General features: G+C 37.4%; 1 protein-coding gene across 1 annotated transcript in view; it reads left to right on the forward strand.

Annotated features, from left to right (window-relative positions):
* Positions 1 to 24251, forward strand: part of ZMAT4 (zinc finger matrin-type 4) — a 275186-nt gene that overhangs the window by 101580 nt on the left and 149355 nt on the right. Inside the window, exon 3 of the mRNA XM_032593036.1 lies at positions 20250 to 20406. Within this exon, the coding sequence (XP_032448927.1) occupies positions 20250 to 20406 (157 nt within the window). The remainder of the gene's footprint in view (positions 1 to 20249; positions 20407 to 24251) is intronic.

Consider the following 24251-nt stretch of genomic DNA (forward strand, 5'->3'; position numbering starts at 1 on the left):
CTGTGTCCACCAGTGTATATGTGTGAGTTTGCATTTCCTCCCCAGCTGGTAGCTAGGAATGAATGCCACCGAATAGATGCAGAAGGACGACAACCAGTAAATGGTTTATCAGTTGAAGAAACCACATGATAAAGGATAGCTGTTCGATGACTTTTTTGTTGGTACAGATCTGAGTTTTGGAGAAGGACAGTGGGGTGCAGACAGTGTCTTTTTTTTAGGGGTTTCTTTCTTATGAGATGCAACTCTGGATAGGTTTATAATAAAAAATAGTTTATTTCTAAATATAGCTTTTGCTCTAGGTCAGGCACCATTCTAAGTACTTTCCACATATAAATTCATTTAATCCTCACTAGTACCTTATGAGGGAAATCTTATTATTATTCTAGTTTTATAGCTTATCTCAATTGAACTCCCTATGCCTTACAGAAGGCAGAAATTCATTTAAATCCTGGCATCAGGTGGTCTATCAAATTAATTTTTAGTGTGTGTTCCATCTTTTTCAGCCTTCATTAATATTTTAGAATTGTACTTAGGGAAACACTTAGGGCTGCCAGCTAGGTGCATTTTAAACTGGGATTCATATTTTTTTGTATTAAAAATAAAGCAGAGATACCAAATTCTACGAAAGAAGGATGTATTACTTAATAAATTCTAAGGCAAACACGCTTGTACCACTACCAAGTCAAGAAATAGATGTTAGCCTGTCTTCCCACGGCTTCTGTTTGTCTCCTCCCTATCTTGAATCTCTTTGTCCCACAAAAAGTAGCTGCAATCCTGACTTTTCCAGAACCATTTTCACAGGTTTTTGTATAGTTAGATTGCAAATTGTGCCTTCCTAATTACCAAAGTTTTATCTAGCCCAATTTTTAAAAGTTTGATGTATTTTTTTTCACTTATCTGAATTTATAGGTTTTTTCTACATTTGCTTTTTTCCTTGTAAATTACCCCTAAGAGAACACAGTCATTTGACCCATAGACTTTTCTAAAGTGCAGGTTTTAGGGTGCCTGTGTGGCTTAGTTGGTTAAACATCTGACTTTGGCTCAGGTCATGATATCAGGTTCGTGGGTTCAAGCCCCATGTCAGGCTCTGTGCAGACAATTAGAGCCAGGGGCCTGCTTCAGATTCTGTCTCCCTCTTTCTTTCTCTCTCTGCCCCTCTCCTGCTCATGCTCTGTCTTTCTCTCTCTCAAAAACAAATAAACATAAAAAAAATCTAAAGTGCAGGTTGTGTATTTGTGGTTTCATTTAACACTTTATTCTTTCTATTCCTTACAAATTGGCAGGTGGATCCAGAGACTTGATAGGGTTTAGGATAGATGCATTTGGCAAGAGTTTAAATGGTGTGGAGTTCTCTCATCAAAAGGTGCATAGTATCTTAATTTCTCTCTCTCTGTAATGATAGCAGCTGTTTATACTCAATGTCTAGATCCATTAATTCACTGAAGGTTGCAAAATTGTTTTCTTTTATCATTTCTTTTTCATTGATTCATTGAAGTAATTTTAAACAAGCAGTTTTTCTCATTTACTGTTTGATACTCTGTGCTATAGTTCTTTTAGAAAAGGCAGAAAAATTGCTTTAGTCTGTCCTTTTATTTACCAATTTTCCAATTAAGGGATTGATTTCCTGTCTTTCTGCAAAGGTAACCAAATAGGCTTTTAAGAAATACTGTTATGAATGTGGAGATTTAACATATTTGATAGGTTTTGATCAATTGCAATTACTACCTAGTTTCAAGTTCAAATTGTCTCATGTTTTGCCAGGGGGAGCCTCTTCAAGTTGCCCCCAGAATTTGTGTCACAACTGTAGTAGTGATCTTTGATAGCTTCCTTGTTAGCTAGTATGACAGGATACCCCAGGCTCATTTGACATACTTCCTGGAATCACCTATTTCTCCCCAAAAGACAGAATCTCTTTTAGTGTGATGGTATTTCAGGATTGCTAGGATTTCTGCATGCTAGGGGTGTTGTATTGAGTTTGCAATCATTTTTAGTCTTTTTGATGGGTAGAACTGAGAACTATATATATATATATTTACACACTACCTCATGAGTAAATACTTATTTTTCCAATTCAATCATGATTACACTTTGTGCTTATTCTCCATATTCTTCTGTTTACTCTTTTTCCACGTTGAGCATCTTGATTGTTAAAGACTCAGGAAATGACAACATTGGAATATCCCAAAAGTACTCACTTACTCTATCTAATATTACACATATAACATCCTACAAAATAACCATATTAATACTAACTGACAAATCTATTTTCACAGCACACGCTCTCCCTATTTTTAAATTGTAAAACTATATCTACATTATCTGAGCATACAGGGATTACGTACTATATACCAACATCCATTTATATATATGAACCTCCAGAGATGCCTGGGTGGCTCAGTCTGTTGGGCATCTGACTCTTGATCTTGGCTCAGATCTTGGCTCAGGTTCCTGAGGTCAAGGTCCACATTGGGCTCTGAGCTGATGGTGAGGACTCTGCTTGAAATTCACTCTCTCCATTTCTGTCTGCCTCTATCCTGCTTTCACTCTCCCTCTCTCTCTCAAAATAAATTAATTAATTAAACAAAATTATATATACGAACCTCCATTCATCTTGATTCTTTCAGTCATTATATATCTATTACCCTATCATTAATTCTTATATTGATGTCTCTCTAGTCATTTTGGTTATTTGAATCATATTCCAATGGGCACAACAACAAGAAAGGCTCATTAAAACAATGTTACCTGAGTTCTTGTCTGTTTTCACTTTGGCCTTTTAAATTTAAATGTCAGTTTTGCTGGATATAAAAACTTAGGCTCACATTTCTTTTCTTGAGAATGTAAAATATATTACCCCATTTGTTTTTGGAATAAAACATTGCAGTTGAAAAGTCTGAGGGTGACTGCATTTTATTTTTCTATGAATAAGTAATTTTCTCTGAGGCTCAACTAAACTTTAAAAATGTTACTCTAAAATTCAATAGTCATTCTGAATCAATCTTCAGGTATGCTCTTTTAATGTATACTTTTCTTAATTTTAATTTTAGGAAATACCAGTGTGCTTGGTTTCTCCCTTTTCTTTGGCTTTTTTTTCAAGGATTTTTATTATTGATGTATTGAATGATGTTTGTCTTTCTTTAATTTGTGATTTACTATAGAATCTCATTGTATTTCCTCTTTAAAAATTTTAAATATTTTCCTCCATTTTGTCTTCTATTTCTCTTAGAGAATTATTCATTATGTGTATTCATATTCTGTTTCTTCTTGTTTAGTCTTTATTTCTCAAATGATTTATTCTTTTATTTCCAATTGTTTTTGTGGTTCTTATACTGCCCTTGTGAATTTTCTCATTCATCTCTTTCATCTCTCATATTGTTTTCTGGAAGTTTCCTAATTTTCTTTGAAATAGAAACAATGGAAGGTGACTTTGTCATGAGCACTTACTGGCTATTAGAGGTTTTAGTGCTCTGAGATCCATCAGGTGCCCCATTGCTTCACCTATGTTCTTGCACACAGGCCGGTATCCTACAGTGTCTTTATAACTTTTGTTGGTTTCTATTTTACCCTTGCGTTTTGAGGTTTATAGAAATATCTTGTCACCTAGTTTTGTAATGAATATTTTTGTGGGATTCTTCTTTGTCTATCCAGTTCTGTTTTTATTGGGGGATTTAGAGAAATTAAAAAAAAAAACTGCCAACATCTCAAAATCCTCATTTTATTTTGTTTGCATATATATTTTCATCAATCATCAGATATTTATTAAATGACCTATGACAGGTCCTTTTACAGACCCTGAGGATATACCTCTGAAGAAAACAAAATTCCTGCCCTCAAGAAGCATATATTATAATGAATAAAGATAGGCATTACACATGTTCATCAGTAAAAAAGTAAGAAAATTGTCAGGTATAATTAAGCTCCATCAAGAAGATACAAAAAGGTAATATGTACTCAATTTTTAGTCCATTTCAATACATATATGTGTATATGTTATATCACTAGACTATATATATGTATATATATGTGTATATATATATGTGTATATCATTAGAATAGAACTTTCTAAATGACAAAGCATGTTTTCATATATTGCATTCTTTTATTATGACTTTTACCTCACAGATAGGGTAGATTTTGTTTCCCATATAACAGGGAGACATTTCAGACTCAGTAATTGTAAGTGACATGCAGTACATTTAAAGACAGGGCTTTGGGGCGCCTGGGTGGCGCAGTCGGTTAAGCGTCCGACTTCAGCCAGGTCACGATCTCGCGGTCCATGAGTTCGAGCCCCGCGTCGGGCTCTGGGCTGATGGCTCGGAGCCTGGAGCCTGTTTCCGATTCTGTGTCTCCCTCTCTCTCTGCCCCTCCCCCGTTCATGCTCTGTCTCTCTCTGTCTCAAAAATAAAATAACGTTAAAAAAATTAAAAAAAAAAATAAAGACAGGGCTTCAACTGGTATCTTTTTAAAAATGTTTATTTATTTTTGAGAGAGAGAGAGAGAACATGAATGCGGGAGGGACAGAGAGAGGGAGACACAGAACCCAAAGAAGGCTCCAGGCTCTGAGCTGTCAGCACAGAGCTCCACACGGGGCTTAAACTCAAGAACCATGAGATCATGACCTGAGCTGAAGTTGGCCTCTTAACCGACTGAGCCACCCAGGTGCCCCTAATCTGGTGTCTTTTGAAACCATCTGCTCCTCTCCAATTTAATATTTTATGTATTTCATACCACATGCCACAAAACACTGTGCTGGAGGCTTGGGATGAGACATTTTTAGCCAAAGGAATTAATATTCCATAAGAGATAATAAGATGTATACTAATGGTATTAATGTGTGGGGAGAGGGTTAAATGAAGTTGTGCAGGCATGGAGGAAGAATGAGGTCTCCCTTTCTGTGGTGGGGAGTACTGGCGAAGCCTTTATGAAGGAGATGGTGTTTGAAAACATTTACCTATGGAGAAAGTGGGGGATTTCTGGGTGGGATGAGCCGTATGAACAAGGACACATAGGGATGTACTCAATATAATTGGAGGATAACTAGAGTTCATTTATTGGTTTATTTTTTCCATCATATACTTATTCAACAATTTTGGTAGCTACTAAGTTCCAGGTGCTGTGCTGGGGAGAGATAATAAGGAGAGATAAGAAAGGAGCTTAGTCTAGTGAGCAAGAGTATTGCTCTTTAACCTGATACAAAAATGAGACCCGATGGATCAAATCTTCACTCACTTGCAGTGCACAACATGGGCAAGCAGCTATGAGCTGAGGAGCAGAGAAATTTAAAGCTGAGATTTTGAGCTACCCTACTGGCAAGGTCCTTTGTGTTCCTGACCTTGAAGAAATCAGTTTTCTTGGAGCATATTATGTGTGAAAAGCAGTGCTGGGGAGAAAGACTAGAAAAGTGTATTGAGAGTTATTTGGTAGTGCGCTTTAAATGTCATGATAAGGAATTTATTTTTCTTTAGTGAAGAGCTCTTGAAAGTTTTTGATGAGAAGACAGACCCAAGATGCCAATGCAATATGATGGAAATAGTACCACTTTGAATTTAGCCAGGCAAGAATTCAAAAGTCAGCTCTACCACATTCTAAAAGTATCACAGATTGACAAATTTCATTTTCCTGATCTGTAAAAATGGGAATTTATTCATTTATTTATTCACTAACACTTTACTTCGTGTATTCATTCATTTTTAAATTTAAATAATATTTAATAATTACTATAGTTTAGAGCTACTCTGTCCAATCTAGTAGCTCCTATCCCATGAAGCCAATGGACATTTGAAATGTTAATAATTTGAATTGATATGTGCTGTAAGTATAAAATATATGCCAGATTTTAAAATCTTAGTACGAGAAAAAGAATATGAAATACCTCATTAATAATTTTTATGTTTAATGAAAACCCAAAAGACTCCACCAAAAAGCTGCTAGAACTGATATATAAATTCAGCAAAGTCACAGGATACAAAATCAATGTACAAAAATCGGTTACATTTCTCTACACCAATAATGAAGCAACAGAAAGAGAAATCAAGAAATCTATTCCTTTTATAATTCCACCAGGAACCATAAAATACCTAGGAATAAACCTAACCAAATATGTAAAAGATCTATATGGTGAAAACTATAGAAAGGTTATGAGAAATTGAAGACACAAAGAAATGGAAAAGCATTGCATGCTCATGGATTGGAAGAAAAAATATTGTTAAAATGTCAATACCACCCAAAGAAATCTACACATTCAGTGTAATTCCGATCAAAATTGCACCAGCATTCTTCTCAGAGCTAGAACAAACAATCCTAAAATTTTTATGGAACCACAAAAGACTCCAAATAGCCAAAGTAATGCTGAAAAAGAAAACCAAAGCAGGAGGCGTCAAAATCCTGGACTTTAGCCTCCACCACAAAACTGTAATCATAAAGGCAGTTTGGTACTGGCACAGAAACAGACACATAGACCAATGGTATAGAATACAGAACCCAGAATTGGACCCACAAATGTATGGCCAACTAATCTTTGACAAAGCAGGAAAGAGTATCCATAGAAAAAGACAGTCTCTGTAGCAAATGGTGCTGGGAGAACTGGACATCAACATGTAGAAGAATGAAACTGGATCACTTTCTCACATCATACACAAAAATAAACTCAAAATGGATGAAAGACCTAAATGTGAGACAGGAAACTATCAAAACCCTAGAGGAGAAAACAGGCAACAACCTCTTTGACCTCAGCCACAGCAACTTCTTAGTCAACATGTCTCCAAAGGCAAGGGAAATAAAAGCAAAAATCAACTATTGGGACCTCATCAAAATAAAAAGTTTCTGCACTGCAAAGGAAACAATCAACAAAACTAAAAGGCAACCAACAGAATGGGAGAAGATATTTGCAAATGACATATTGGATCAAGGGTTAGTATCCAAAATCTATATAGAACTACCAAACTCAACACCTGAAAAACAAATAATCCAGTGAAGAAATGGGCAGAAGACATGAAGAGAAACTTTTCCCAAGAAGACATCCAGATGGCCAACAGATACATGAAAAACATGCTCAACATCACTCATCATCAGGGAAATACAAATCAAAACTACATTGAGATACCACCTCACACCAGTCAGAATGGCTAAAATTAACAACTCAGGAAATAAAAGATGCTGGCAAGGATGTGGAGAAACAGGAACCCACTTGGACTGTTGGCAGGCATACAAACTGGTGCAGCCATTCTAGAAAACAGTGTGGAGATTCCTCAAAAATTTTAAAATAGAACTACTCTATGACCCAGCAATAGTACTACTAGGAATTTATCCAAAGGGTACAGGAGTGCTGATTCATAGGGGCACATGTACCCCAATGTTTATAGCAGCACTTTCAACAGTAACCAAATTATGGAAAGAACCCACATGTTCATCAACTGATGAATGGATAAAGAAGATGTGGTTTATATAAACAATGGACTACTACTTGACAATGAGAAAGAATGAAATCCTGTCATTTGCAGCACCATGGGTAGAACTGGATTATGCTAAGTGTAATAAGTCAGTCAGAGAAAGACAGATGTCATATGTTTTCACTCATACATGAAATTTGAGAAACTTAACAGAAAACCATGGGAGAAGGGAATGGGAGAAAAAGTTTCAAACAAAAAGGGAGACAAACCATAAGTGACTCTTAAAAACAGAGAAGAAACTGAGGGTTGATGAGGGTGAGGAACAGGGGAGGGGAAAATAGGTGATGGGCAGTGAGTAGGGCACTTGTTGGGATGAGCACTGGGTGTTGTGTATAAGGAATGAATCACAGGAATCTACCCCTGAAACCAAGAGAACACTGTATACACTATATGTTAGCTAACTTTACAATAAATTATATTTAAAAACAAATAAACAAATAAATAAGATAATAAATTTAAAAAAATAATATTCATTTATTTTTGAGACAGAGAGGGACAGAGCATGAGTGGGGGAGGGGCAGAGAAAGAGGGAGACACAGAATCTGAAGCAGGCTCCAGGCTCTGAGCTGTCAGCACAGAGCCTGACGCGGGGCTCGAACACATCAACCGTGAGATCATGACGTGAGCCATAGTCAGATGCTCAACCAACTGAGCCACCCAGGCACCCCAAATAAAAAAATTTTTATGTTGAATACATGTTGAAAGAAAAAGAATTTGGATATATTGGACTAAGTAAAAAATATATTTAAAAAATAATTTCAGTAGTTTTTAAAATTTTTTTTAATATGGCTATTAGAAAATTTAAATGTGACCATATTTATGGCTTAAGCTATATATTCTATGACAGTCCTGTTCTAGATACTGGGCATATAGTATTGAATAATGTAGTGGTAGGAGACAGATAATAAATAAGAGATTTTAAATATCAAAACCATATAATCTTATAATGCAAAATAGGTGTTGTGAAGAGTGTAAAAGAGGGGCGTGCAGTGGAGAGGCACTCAGGCTTGAACAGAAAAAGGGGAAAAGAACATAAAAGTGGGTTGAGAGACAGTTTGGGGATGTAATTTGGAGGACAAGTTTACCAGATTTGGGGATACATTATGTTTAGGAGATGAGGGAAAAGGAAAGAGGAATAAATCTTAAACTTATCTGGGGATGATTATGAAAGCTACATGTGACACAGTTTATAAGGCACCCAATATAATGCTTGGAACATATGACTCTCAGAAAATGGCAGCTGTGCTGATGTTTGGAGTCTGAGGGTGTTCATGATGATGGTGAATAGTGCCGCCATGAAGGATATCTCTCTGGCATGGATTCGATTACAATTTTAAGGTTGCTTCATCACCATCTAAATCTTAAAGTGATGTCCCAAACAGGCAATAAAACTTTTCATTTGGTAGATTTTGATATGTCCAGTGTTTTTAGGCATTTGTCTTCTCGTCTTCCCAACTGCCTCTCACGCCATCTTTGTTCTCTCTGGCACATCTGTTTATTGGTAACAATTTTGTTAGCTACTTCTCTTTGTTAGTGGGGCTTATCTAACTTATGTATTTATCCTCTCTCAGGAGCCCTGGCTAATTTCTCCCTTTTGGGGTCTTATAAGTACTGTTACCATCTGTTTAAATGTTTCTTCAGTGACTGAAAAACAAACCAATGCCTTCCAAATACCAAATGCACACAGCGAATTCTATATCCCTCCTGAGTAGAAATCTTCCTTCTCTCTTTCTTTTATTGTCAAAATGACCATTTCCCACCAGTACCATGGAAATGGAGGATTTTTATCCACTGAGTGTGTGGTTTCTATCCAAGTGACAGGGTATGTATCTTTCTAGTTAATGGTGGATGGTGGAAAACAACACTCATGCTGGCTTTAAAGTGGACTCTGCAGATGTAGACATTGCACCTTTTCCATAGGCTATCCCGACACCACCCACTTTTAGCCAGCAGAACACATCCTTATGTGGGCAAAGTCACACTATAACATGTTATTTCCACTATATACATATCAGTATTGGGTATGAACTTTATGCCCAGTGACATTTGTCTTTTCCTGAGACAAAGCAATAATGTTGATAAAAGAGCAAAGGGGAGGTTATTTTATGTGGGATACAGATTTGCATGACTGAGGTAGAATTGGTTAATGGATGGTCACTTCAAGTCATTCCTTCAGCAACTTGAGAATGTCTTGTTTATCAAGTCTCCTGTATGTATCCAGACCCATGGCAGACAATGGAGATGGAGGGAAGTATAATTCCTAAATTAATCTTGTCTTCAAGATGTTTTTGGAGAGATGATTCTAAAAAACACTAATAAGGGGCGCACCTGAGTGGCTTAGTCAGGTAAGCATTGGAGCATGGCTCAGGTCATGATCTCATGGTTTGTGAGTTTGAGCCCTGCATCGGACTTTCAGCTCTCAGCACAGAGCCCACTTCAAATCCTGTCTCCTTCTCTCTCTGCCCCTCCCCCACCCATACTCTCTTTTTCTCTCCTTCTCTCTCAAAAATAAATAAACATCAAAAAAAGAAAAAAATACTCAAAAAACAAAGACCAAGATCTAATCAAAATTTACAGCACAGATACTAAGGATGGGGAGACGTCAACAGTGAAGATGTAGGCGAAGTTCACAGAAATCTTGAAAGGGCTCCTGGATAAAATGGACCTTGACGTCTGGATGTGATTGAAATAGACTGGGAGGAGAGAGAACAGCATGACCTAAATGGAGTGGAACAGGACACATGGGAGAGACAGGGGAAGACAAGATTGCTCAAGACCCCGCAGTCAGGCAAGAAGCATGACTGCTGGGTCTTTAGGTCCCCATAAAGGAGGAGAGAAGGGAAAGAGACATTCTTCCTATTCGTGCCTCTTTTCAAAGTTAAATATCAGAGTATATGCAACAACATGCATCACACTGGAAATATTTTCATGTGTTAGACATTTCATCATACTACAGGGCATGCACTGAGAAGTTCAGTTACTTCTGCCTCTAGCAGGGGCTTTCGGATGGCTCTTGCCTGAAGGTGTAGCTTCGTAGCAGCTGCAGGTAGAGTTCCATGACAGCCTTAAAATGCCTTTAGCCAAAATAGACATCAATGACCAGCATTCCAAGGGTAGCCAGCTAGTACTCAGAGGAATTCCAAGTATTACAAAAGAGCCCACATGAACAAAATGATTCACATTATTTTTTCCTTTCTCAATGGATCTTCCTCCAAGCAGAAAATGCCCAGAAAAAAAAAAAAAAAAGGAAAGTTAGGCTTCTAGTGTCATTTCTTTAGGCTTTTGAAATCATTTAAATGACATCTCTTAGGGTTTTTTTTTCTATAACAGCTTTATTGAGGTATAATTCATATATCATAGAATTCACCTATTTAAAGTGTGCAATTCAAGGGTTTTTTTATATTCAGTAGTATAACTATCACCAAATAAAGTTGAGCATCATCATCACTAGAAAGAAACCCCCTTAGTGTTTGCTCCCAATCTTCCCTAACATCTCCCTCCCTGCTCTCCTACTCCTTGACAGTCACTAATCTACTTTCTGAATTCTAGATCTTTCTATTCTGATAATTTCACATAAAGGGAATCATACAATATATGATCTTTTGTGATTGGCTTTTTTCACTTAGCATACTGTTTTCAAGGTTCATGTGTGTTGCGGGCATGTGTCAGCACTCAACAATTTTTTTTCCTGTTAATATGCCATTGTATGGATACAGCACATTTTATTTACCTGTTCTTCAGTTGATGGCCACATGGGCTATTTCCACTTCTGGGCTATTATAAAGTATACTGCTATGAATATTTATGTACAAATTTTTAGGTAGACATGTATTTTTATTTCTCTTGAATGGAATATACATTCATTTCTCATTTTTCATGGTAGTTATGCTGTATAAAGTCACCAACTCGGAATGAGTAAATACTGAGCCATTGCTTCTAGAGGGAATACAGGGTTAAGTGCCTGCAAGTTGCTGGTCACAAGACTTCTGTCCACGGATCAATACATAAACTTGTTTTATGTGTGTTTCTATTTAAAGATGCCTTATTTAATATATTCCTTACAAATGATTGATTATGTGTACTATTTCTTTGCAATAAAACCCTAGCTGAGAAGACTCTTACACTTTCCTGACTCTGAGTAAGGTGGTAAATCCCACTGGCTTTTAGCTTTATAACAATGCTGTCAATTATGCTTTCACTATCCATTATTAGTTCATGAATTCACAAATTTAGCCACTTTTCCATCTTTCACATAGCTTTGTCATAGAACTTTCTGGAGTGGTTTTACATTCACATCAACAAATTTCCTCTTCCTTATTCTGGACGTACAGTATTATCAATTAACGTGGAACTCACAGCCAGCATCACCATTACTCATGCCTGAATGAAACTTATTTAACACATGTGTTTACTCTGTAAAGCACACCATGATCTTCCTGTGCTTCCGAACACTACACAGCACTTCAGCATTACTCTTGGGGATCATTTTAGGCAGTAAAATCACCAACAAAAAGCACAAAAATGCAAAAAATGTGGCACTAAATAGACCATGAAAATAACACTTGTTTATAATATAAAAGATAAGAAGGCAGAACATTGCCTTGTTCAAACTCAGCTGGGATCATGTATGTCAGGTGACTCAAACTTTTGGTCTCTCCACACATGCCCGTGAATGATGACAAAAAAGCCATAAGTATTGATTTGTGTAACCACACATAAGTATTTGCAAGTAGGTAAATTAACAAATGCCTATGTGTGAATGACAAAGGTTGACTATACCTAGAAATGGAGTTGTTGGGTCATATGGTAACTCTATGTCTCAACTTTTGAAGATGGTTTTCCAGTGTGGGCTGCTGAATTTTACATTCTTGCCAGCTGTGTGAGGGCTCCTAATTCTCCACGTCCGTGCTAATGCTTTTTATTACCTGCCTTTTTCATTCTCACCATCCTGGTGGTTATGAAGTGATGTCTCCTTGTGGTTTGATTTGCATTTTCCTGATGGTGAATGATGTCAAGCATATTGTTATGTTGTACTGGTCCTCTGTATATCTTTGTAGAAATGTGTATTCAGATCCTTTGCAAACTTTTAAATTTGTATTATTTTCAAATAAAGTAAGGAGACCAGTACCACACTTTCAATAATGGGCAGAATGACTAGGCAGAAAATTAATAAGGGAATAGAAGGACTGAAAAGACATAAAACAACTTGACCTAACAAACATGTATAGAATTGTCTAGCTCTCCCTTTGTTTCTGTCAGTTTTTGCTTCCTGAATTTTCTGTGTTGTTATATGCATGCATATATATAATTATTGCGTCTTCCTGATGGCTCAGCACTCTAATCATTACACAATGTCCCTCTTTATCGCTAGTATAAATTTTGTTTTAAAGTTATACTTTGTTTGATAGTATAGCTGCTACAACTTTCTTGTGGATGCTGTTTGCCTGATATAGCTTTTAAATCTTTTAACTTTTATCTATCTGTATCATTGAAGTTAAAATGTTATCTCCCCTAGAAAACATATAGATTAGTCATATTTTCCTTTTTATCCAATCTTATCATTACTATATTTTGATTAAATTTATATTATTTTCAAATATAGTGTTATTTTTGCTGCAGTTGGATTTATGTCTACCATTTTACTTTTCATTTTTATGTAGTAATCGTGTCTTTTTTGTTCTCTTATTTCTTCTTTACTACTTTCTTTTGCCTAAAGAAAATATTTTGTACTGCCACATTTTAACTGTTTTAGTGACTATTCCATATATTATTTTGGACTTTTTCTTTAGTGGTTGCTTTAAGGCTTACCCTATACATCTTGACTTATCGGAAATTTATCCTAGCTTAATTGTACCCAGATATAGAAATGTTACTCCTGTATTGCTGTTTTTTCTGTTCCCCCTTTTTGTGCTATTATTATTATGCAAATTGGATCTATTTCTATTATAAACCCAGCATTATATTGTAATAATTGTTAATCTACGCAATTTTATATGTTTCAAAGAAGCTGAGAAAAACAACATGAGCAAGCTATATTTCAGCGTTTGTTATATTAACCTTCTTATTTACCCTTTCTGATTCTCGTCATTTGTTCCTGTGGATTTGACAATTTCAATATAGTGTCATTGCCTTGCTCTGGCACAGCTTTGCTTCCACCTACTCTCTTTAGTGTTGCTATTATCAATACATTATATTTGTATATGTTATTGGCCCAAATATAAAAAATAAATATTTTGCATATATACTCTTCAATTAGTTAATAAAAGAAAGAAGAGATTTGCATTTATACTGTTTTTTTATAACTACATATTTGCCTTTCTTTTCTTTTCATAAGAATTTAAATTGTTTTCTGATGTCACTTGCTTTTAGCCTGAAGAATTTGATTTAGTATTTCCCATAAAGTGGATCTGTTAATAACAAATTCTCTTAGTTAAAAAAAAAATCTCTAAATGTCTTTATTTCACCTAAGTTTTTGAAAGTTTTTTTTGTTTGTTTGATGGATTTCTTTTTCTTTCAGTGCTATGAATATGCTACCCTTCTGACTTCTGGCCTCTAGTGTTTCTGATATGAAATTAGCTGCTATTCTTATTGTGGTTCCCTTGTATGTGATGAGTTCTCTTACTCTGCTACTTCAGACTTTCCCCTTAGTTTTGGCTTTCAGCATTTTTACTGTGATGTTTTTGAGTATAGATAATTTTGTACTTATTCTGCTTGAATTTTGTTGCATTTCTTCGACGTGTATATGGATGTTTTTCTTCAAATTTTGGAGGGTTTCAGTCGTTATTTCTATGAATATTTTTTTTCTGTTATTTTCTCTTTCTCTTCTTCTGGTATTACTATTTTATGCGCATGTTGGTATACTTAATAGTGTCGCACATTTCTCTGAAGATGTATTCAATTTTCTTTATTTTTTTTCTCTCTCCTCTTGGATTGCATAATCTCTATTGATATATCTTCAAGTTCACCAATTCTTTCTTCTGTAAGTTCACATCTATTACAAAACCCCTGTAGTGAATTTTTCATTTTATTTACTGTACTTTTTAACTCTAGAATTTCTATCTGATTCTTTGATGTAATTTCTGTTTCTTCATTGATATTCTTTTACTAAAATTTTTAAAATGTTTATTTATTTTTGACAGAGAGAGAGAGATAGAGCGCAAGCTAGGGAGGGGGCAGAGAGAGGGAGACACATAATCTGAAGCAGGATCCAGGCTCCAAGCTGTCAGCACAGAGCCTGATATGGGGCTCAAACTCACGAACTGTGAAATCATGACCTGAGCCAAAGTTGGACACTTAATCAACTAAACCACCCAGGTGCCCCATTCGTTGATATTCTTTATTTGATGACACATCGTCATCACACCTTCCATTACTTCCTTAAGCATGATTTCCTGTAATTTTTTGAACACATTTGTAATTATTTCAAATCTTTGAAGTCTCTGTCAGTTAAATTTAACATCTGAGCCCTTACTGTTGTTTTCATGTGTGTAGGTTTCTTGCATTTTTTATAATCGTTGCTATTGTCAAGAACTGAATATTTTAGTTTATATATTTGTAGCGATGCTGGATACTGATTCATTCCTGTTCCAGGGTTTGTTTTTGTTGTTGTTTGCTTATTTATTTGTCCGATGTCTTGGCTAGACTATTTTAATAGTGTATACTTTCCCATGATATGCAGCCATTACTGTCACTGCTCAGAGGCTCAGCCTTAGGAATGAGACAGTCACTGTGGGATGGCAGTGATTTGTATAGGACTCTCTTTGACTGTTTCTTTCTCTGATCTCTATTAAGCTGCCTGCCACTACTGGAATCATACTCCATCTTTTAGGCTGTGCTAATTGCTCGATGATTGCTCTATTGTTTTTGTCAATGCCCTGGAGTGTAAATGCTGCACACTGTGATCTAATTAAATACTGTATTTTTTGTGAGGCTAGTTTTTGAGTCAAGTCTTTGAAGTTTGTTCTGACTCCAGAAAGCCTCCCCTGAGCTATCTCCCTTGTTCTCTCTGGTAAGTTAGCAAGCCTATGGTTTAGCTTGTTGCTCTAATGGAGCTATCAGCTTTCTCTTAATTGCTTACCACCAAAGTCTCCATTATTTTTGAGAGGAACCTTAGGCTTAAACCTTTCAATACTCTATTTCAAACAAAGTCAGTTCCTTTGGAGAGGGTTTAGGAACTTTCTGTTCTTATGGAAAAATTTCTGAGCCTTTGCTGCAGAGTAGGGAAGAGGGACAGTGGCTTATTTGTACCAGAATGACAAGCTTGCTTTATTAGCTAGGAAGAAATGGCAGGGTCTAGTCTTATCAGTTTGTCTCTCCTGACATTGAACCCCTGTCCTACAAGCAAGTTGAAGCAATTGCAGTCAGGGTCCCAAAATTCTTGGTCTGCTACGCCTAGTAGAGAACTTCTGTCCTAGGAATGAGGGTGGGTAGGGGGAAGAAAATATCTGATCTCTTGACTACATTGCCAAGAATTTGTCTTCTGCATCTTGGAACTAAAGGGTATTAATGTTGGTGTTCTGCCTTCCTGATATGCCCTAACTGGAAGCTGATAGGAGAGGGAGCCCTATTTTCTTGACCACAGCCAGTCAGAATGGAGCTTCTATCATGCTTACCTGATGGTTGGTAGGGAGGGAGAGGGTTATTTCTAAAGTGCCATAGACTCTTGCTATTCTTACATATTTTTTGAATAAATATTTCTTAATTTTCTGTTTGCTCTTGGTATAATTTCCAGAGACTTCAACAATGTTTTTATTTTTATTTTTTAAAATAATCTTTAGCATTTATGGTTGTTTTGCTGAGAGTAATTGTACAGAATTTCTCACTCTGACATTCTGGAGGTGAAAGTCCTTCTGTTAAGATTTTGCATGCACCCGAAGGAGAATGAAGACAGTTATGTGAATTAAGTAAAAAAAAAAAAAAAAAAAAACTTATAAAACATAAAAAGGACTTTCAAGACTTGAGTTTTGGCCACAGGCAGCCAGGGTTTTCCACCTTGATTGAATCATTCTGAAAACTTCTAACCTTTGCAAAATGCTTTGACTATGCAGGCTTAGGATACTCCACAAACTTTTTTTTTTCTTTCAGCAATATAGACATTACATTGAAAAAGTCTGAAATTTGCCTCCAGTTTGAAACCCATAATTTAGGACAATATTAGATTGCCCTTCACTTATTTGATAGCTTGGGGCCAATTCTTTAATTCTTTAAGCCAGAAACTCTAAATGTATTCATTGAGGTCAGTTCATCAAACTTTATGGAATTTCTGCCCTGAGTCATATATCCATATTGCTCAGAGTGCAATGGGAGACTCCAGTAAAGATGATATGATCTGTACCTGTAAGAAGCCATTAATTTGGGATTAGATAACCAAGAATACACAATTAAATTCTAGCACTTTGCAGACATTTATTTGGTTAGTACTGAGATTCTTTCTGGGTAGTTGTGTCTCCACCAGAGTCATTAGAATAGTCAGAGTTGGTGGTCTTTATGTGAGGTATATTGGATTCTTCAGTAAATATCCAATAAACATGTCCTGCTGGCCTCAAAGGCTGCTTAACTTCTCAGGGCACTATTACAGTTTCTCTATTGTCAGACACTTACCCTTTCTTGGTCCTTCTTCTACAACTGTGACATAGCTACATTTCCTGATATTTTCTTGCCTAACCATTGGTTCCTCTCTTCTATTATTCTTCTATTATTCTTATTTGATTCTTCTATATGATTATGTGAATGAGATTTCCCAGGAGAGCAGAAAGCTAGGAATATATATTAAAACTATGATGAAACTAACAAATTTTAGGACACAATGTTCCCCTACTTGAACCCACAAGTTAGTTTATAAATTGCTGATTCCTCTGGTTCTTTTTATGGCCATCTTCCTGACAGTCTGAAAGTTTCTGGCTCACAAAGTGACATCCTTGCATTATCTGTCTCCTCTTCTGATCTTCACATCATGCAAATTATTAATCCTACAAACCAACACTCAGTCCTGCTTATTCAGTAAACATCTGTAGGTCCCCCTGGGTGTCAAGCATTGTGCCAGGTGCTGGGGCTTCAGTACCTTCAGAGATGATTTCCTTGATCTTAAAGAAGTTTTGTAGGCTTGTAAGGAGATCAAATGTGGAAAAAGACACATGTAATACTTCAGTGTTCTATTATAAAAGAAGTACGTACAGGACACATAGAGGACTCTAAAGTCAGTGCTCAATTTTGCAGGACAACAGAGGGAGGCAGAAAAAGCTTCATCTCAAGGAAGTGATGATTAAACTGAGCCATGAAGCAGATTCTAGAAAGACTGGATTAGACAAGAAGTGATGAGAAAAAGCATTCCAGGCATGAGAAAGGCTTGTTGATGAAAATCTACACAAATAGGCTTAATTTATGTTAGTGCTTTTTTTTGTTTGTTTTATTTTTTGTTTTGTTTTGTTTCATTTTGTTTTACTTTACAATTGGGAGAGTGTGAGTCTAATAGGAGACTGTATTTTCTTGAGTATACTATTTTCCTTTTTATTTTCTGAGTACCTTCTCCAATTCTCCTGGTCTCAACCTCCTTAAGAAGAGAGAAGAGAGTCATATTCATATAGCACAGCATCTTACATATATGGCAGGTCCTTAAAAATGTGTTGAATGAAGGAATATCATAAATCGATTGATCATTATCCAATTTAAATTCAGCTCTTTGCCCTAGAAACTATTTCTGAGTACACTTCATATACTGACACCAGCCACTTTGTTGGGTTTCTAGCATTTCTGTGGAAATGTCTACATCTTAGAACTACAGGGAGAAAGGCTAGGCTTGGCTGGCACTTTTGATAGAAACGCAGAAGGGATGCACAGATTGTAAATAGGTGTAAAGTGTAGGTTAAGTTTTGGCTTATGATCTTGTTCCTAATTTTAAGAAAAATGATGTGCTTTGACTTATGTATAAGAAGGTGAAAAATGAGTAATTTAAGTATCCACTTTCACTTTGACAACCTTCCTTTCTTTCTTTCTTTCTTTCTTTCTTTCTTTCTTTCTTTCTTTCTTCTTTTTTATATGCAAGGCCAATATCCTCTAACATATAGGGTAAAGTACCAGTTGGGTCTTTCAGCCCTCATGAGGTATCCACTCGTTATTTACTGGGCTCAAACCCTTCAGTAATTTCCTGATTTGTAATTTCCTGATATTCCTGGGCTTTACCCCCTGCATGGGTGCTGTGGCATCTCCTAGGCCTGGTTGCAGAAGTAGGTGACAAAAAACCAACTCTTCCTGTACTGCTTAGTCCAGTTAGTTTCCACAGTATATACCACAAAGGTGTAAAAGTGTTGGTGATTTTTTTAATTTTAACTGAGTGTAAGGGGAAAACTCAAAGTAACTCAAAGCTTTAAATCATCAGCAAGGATCACTCAGTGGACACAGCCTCATGCCTTACCCAGGTTTCTTGCCCTAAGTGTTTTCTCTGTCCAGGAAAGGACCTTTAGGGGAGCTCCTCGTCTGTATACAGGATCTATTTCCTCAATGGCCCCCCCACCTCCAAATGGAACATTTCTTAAATCTCACCCATTAACTCTGATAAAAGGGTTGGGGAGACACACTAAGATTTAATAATCTGAGGTCAAGAGAATAAATGGCAGTAGGTGCCCCCGCACCCCTTACTACACTTCTCCCAAAGACGAACATTAATTATGAGAGCTATTACCGATGAATGCCATAAGGAGGAAGGAGTTAGTTTTCTGACTGCCACTTAATTTGCAAGGCAACATCTCTCTAGCAGTCTGGACATCTTACTGTTCTGCAGAAAATATATAATTCCCTTTTCCCATCCTAGCCCCACCTTCATCCTCTCCTCATGCTATTTTACATTGCATTCTTTGAGCCTGCTTGGAATAAGAGAAGGGGCTATTGTGGGGCCAGATCCTCATCCAAGACTGCTCTTTAACAAAAAGATGCTTTGCTATGACTGTTCCACTGAGGATTAGATTAACTCCTTATCTGAGTCTGCCTTTCTCTCAGTCTCTAGGCAGGAGGAGAGCCCAAATTTTCATTTTCCCCTTGTATAATATAGGCAATTGGTGATCTTTGTGCACAATAGGCAGGTCACATGATCTGACAAAGGATTTATTTTTTTCTGAATCATGATTCATTTCCATTGTCTTACAAAAGAATAAAAATCAAGCTGGATTTAAGTATTCTGTGCCATATTTAACTAATCACCTTTCCCAAAGAAAAGGAAATTACACACACTCTCCTAGAAAATTCAGCCAGCATGGTCATCATAGCTTTATGATATACACTCAAGTTAATTATGAAAAATGTTCAACTTCCTAAAGAGATCTTAAAAAAGAAAATCTTGAACATGTGGCCATGTATCCTGGTGAGGCTAAAATTGGTGAAAGACAGAGCTGAATGCCAAATGATAATTTCTGCTAAATAATTCAGGTCATCTGAACTCTGATATTTTACTTACTTTAATGAGCATAATGGGTGCAATTAGAAACCATTTCCCTCATGGTGCCAGACACAATGTGCTCTCACCTAATTGTGGGCCCTGTTTTTCTTTGGACAACTCATATCTGCGCATGTGTCTTATATTCCCTGTGTCTGGCAAGAGTAGCCACCAAATAAATGTAGGTTGAAGTCAGTAACTGAAAATGTTTGATAATGATTATCATGAATAAAAAAAGGTTGCAGAGCAAAAACTAGACAATTCAATAAGAAAGTTTTTGGTACATCTCATTTGCAACAGAATGGAATGGGGAAAAAAAGAAATTTTAAGACTTCGGGTTCTCGCTAATGTTTTTTCTCTCTCTCTCTTCTTTGCAGGGAAGTGATGCTGATATGGTGGATAAGAATAAGTGCTGTACACTCTGTAACATGTCCTTTACTTCGGCAGTGGTGGCTGACTCACATTATCAAGGCAAAATCCATGCCAAAAGGTTAAAACTGTTGCTCGGAGAGAAAACCCCATTAAAGACCACAGGTATGTGTATGAAAATGATCATGGGAGATACTGAAGTCCAGGAACCACGCCTATCCCATTAATTGTGCTTCTTCTTCAGAAGAGGCTGCCTGAATAGAACCTAATGGTAGATAGCCTTCAAAACCTAAAGGAATGGGACAGCAGACTTTGCTGTCATCAGAGGGTTATATATGATTGCACATTCTCATTCTCTCACCCTGGCTCTTTCAGATTAATAATTCAGCAGCTGGCATCTTTTGCAAGGCTGTTTACATCCTGCAAGATGTTGTCTATCATATTTATCATATATTATATAAGATACTATACCTATTACGTAAGGAATGCTATTCTTCTTAGCTTCAGTGTGTAATCCGTATGGAATGGGTAGTGTATTGTGTAGAGTGGGTATATTCACTGTCTGTGTCAGTATGATGCAGGATATCATCCTGCTCTTATCTTGGTGAGGGTGTGGAGGAGGAAAACTGTGGTCTTTAAAATGCTTCTTTGCAGACAACTAAGGTATTCCTACCCCCCCCACCCCCCCCCACCGAGGTGACATATCTTTTGTCTATGATTCCAGCCTATTAACTTCGACAAGAAGAAGCTTAATTATTGATAAAAGATCATTTGACCCTGTAATTGCTTAACTAAAATAATTCTTCGTAAGTGTATCAAATTATGAAACTAAACTACTGTTGATGTTGAATCAAGTTAGACTATTTGGACAAGGTTTAAATTATGGCGAGGATGTTACTAGCCTGGGTTATAATCCCAAGAAGCTGGGGATATATTTCATGATGTCTACTCTTCCAATGCAATTAAAATTTAGCAGTGCATTTTATCTTTTTGTCTAATGAATCATGCATAAATCGTGGGAGTAATTATTTTTTAAATGGTATTTTGGAGATTGGAGAGAGCCTAAAACAATACTTGGCTTTTATTCTCGCCAGTGTTTTCCTTAAGAAAAAAATCTTCTTTCACCTAGAGAATAGCAAGGAATCTTTTCACTATATTTTTCTACTTAGTTTAACTGAAGGATATTGTTTTTGTGAAGGTGGCTATGACATTCAGATACAGGACAGGGTTGCGAAACACCTGAAATCTGGAGCCGAGCTCAGCTTGTTCCTGGGCACACTCCGTGTGTTAGCATTTTATAAGCAGCCACTCAGTTGAAACTCCTTATTCTTGCTCTCTAAAAGGTTGGATATTCACCTTGTAACCTACTCCCCAACAAATTTCTTAAAATAGACACCTCAAAGAAACCGTCACTGGAAAATTTCTACCTGTTTTCCACGAATGAGTAACTAGCCCATTTGTTCTTTCTGCCTAAGCAGAGAATTGCTGTTAAATTTAATTTTGGAGGTAGTGATGGGAGAGGAGAAGCTGGATCTTTGTTTATCATGTCAATTAGCAAAGGGGAGAGTTATTCTTTCTGTAAGGAAAAAAAAACACCACATGGCACAAATGGTTCTTTGTGAATTTAAATACATCCTCCAGATAAGCAAGTACCAGTTTGTTTTTCTGAATTCAAATACCCTCCGAGCTGGTAAATATAACTTGGGGGTAATTTGTTAGTTCCCAACAGTATATTCCCAAGAAAAAATCAGGAGCACTTAAACTGCACCCTTTACTCAATGACTTTGTCTTGGTGTCCACAGAGCTGGCCCAATCCTCAGTATGAGCAAAATCACATTGCCAGTTAGGGAAGAAGGGGAGGGAGGGAGGGTGGGGGGTAAGTAGCTTGATCCACTTGTGGCTTGGGGCTGAGGAAACAGATTTCAGTTGCCTTATGCCTGCATCTCCCTCTCTCAACTAGCTCATGGTTCTCGGGCTGCACATCCCCTTCTGTAGCTCAGGCTCTCACCCATTCTCTCGGAAGCTGCTTACAGCAGAAAGGGTCTTGGAAGATGGCAACACCAAACAGAATTAGAGGGTCTGGGAGGCTAAATTGGTCCCTAGGCTTGGGTTAGTGTCAACCCAGCTTCTGGCAGGGAGCAGAGGAAGCAGTGTATCCTTCTAGAGCCAGATGAGTCATTAGGTACAAGTATAAGCAGAGAGTAGGCATTGGGAGGTGTGGCACGGGATAAGGATTTGAGGGCTTAATAGGAGAGTGGAACCTAGCAACAGAGAATCTGGATACAGAGATCCTGCAGAGACTCAAGCTGGGTACCAGCATCGGGAAAGTCTGGCAGGTGGTAGCAGGGCCCTGGCTGCAGGCTGGTGAAAGTAAAGGCTGTTGAGAGAGTGACAGGACACCATTATTTAAGACAAGAGTACTGAGCTGGAAGTCAAGTATAAGGAACAAATCAGGAACCTGGTTTCCAGACCAAGGATATATAGGTTGAGGCTTGGTCTTACACACAAATTCAGTTACTGCAAATAAGGATAAGGACCTAGAGGCACCAGAAAAGAATACCCAGTCATGGGCTTCCTGAGCTACTAAGCTCAATCCCTCCAGTTTGTGAATAGAGTCAGGATTGCCTGACGTTTTTTCTTGCTGCCGGAGGCCAAGCCCAGTGGCCATTCTTGAAGGACATCACCCTCGAAGCTGTGGCTGCCCGATGCACATCTAAGAACTTCTCTGCATACTCCATCAGACTGGCTTGAAATTATTTCTGTAATGAAAACCAAAGGAAAAAAAAAAGAACACATAAAACCCAACCAACTGAATTAAGGTGCTAGAGAGAAGCGAGTCCCCTGCTCGGGGATGCTGTGTAAGCTACCCCTCCAAGAATAACAGGCTCTTGAACCAGAGTGATTTCTGGGTAGGGATAATTGAAGCACAAGTCACTGCTTCCCCCAGCTACTCCATCTGATGAGGGTGAGCAATCGGTATCTGTGAATCATTACCTTTCCGCCTACGCAAGATGTGCTTTGATCAAGCATCAACTGGATATCCTGCAGAATTATTGCAGTTTGAGTTGTCTTCTCCAGATGGGAGCATGTTTACTAGAATTTCTGAAAAGCTTGACAGACCTGCTGGGATAAATACCAGTTCCCATTCTTGTTGCTTAGTGCGTTTCAGAATCTCTTTTCCTGTTCATGCTTTTCTAGGTCCTGCTGCAAGATGAAAGCTTGAGGAGAATTCTAGGCCCACCCTGTTCTCATAGGGTCAGTGGACCTCAGCATGGAGGTCTTGGCCAAATCAGAGGCTGACTACCTGCTGTAGTCAGGTCATTTGCCACACTGTGAGAAGGATTTAGAGGAGGTGTAGGTCAGAGGCCAGAACAGTGAAGGTCATGAAAATCCTCTCTTTAGGGAGAGAATAAAGGAAACAGGGGTGGTTTACCATGGAAAACAGATTGCTCAGGGGCAAATCTTTGGAAAGTCATCATGGGAAAAAAGAGATTTCTGGTGTGTGTGTGTGTGTGTGTGTGTGTGTGTGAGAGAGAGAGAGAGAGAGAGAGAATGTGTGAAAACATGTGACTATGTATGAGAATATGAGTGTGTGCATGAGTGTGAGTGTGTGAGAATATGTGTGTGTGATTGAGAGTGTGTATATGCGTGTGCATGTGGGAGTATAGAGAGCATTTGTGAGAATATGAGAAAGTGTATATGTATGAGTGTGAGAATATGTGAATGTGTGTGTGAGGATATGTGTGTGTGTGAATGTGTGTGAGACTATGTGAGAGTGTCTGTGCATGTGTGAGTGTGAGACTGTGAGCATATGAGAGTGTGTGTTTGCATGTGTGCATGAGTGTGAGAGAATTTGTGAGAATATGTAAGAGTATGTATTTGTGTATGTGTGTGTGTGCATGAATGTGACTGTGTGTGTGAGTGAGGGAGTGTGTGTGTGAGCTTGGATGCAACAAATGTACCCAATGAGTAGGTAGAACATTAAGGAGTCAGATCTGAGCTCAAGATAA

This window comes from Lynx canadensis, chromosome B1 (assembly GCF_007474595.2).
Source record: "Lynx canadensis isolate LIC74 chromosome B1, mLynCan4.pri.v2, whole genome shotgun sequence".
Taxonomy (NCBI): Eukaryota; Metazoa; Chordata; class Mammalia; order Carnivora; family Felidae; genus Lynx; species Lynx canadensis.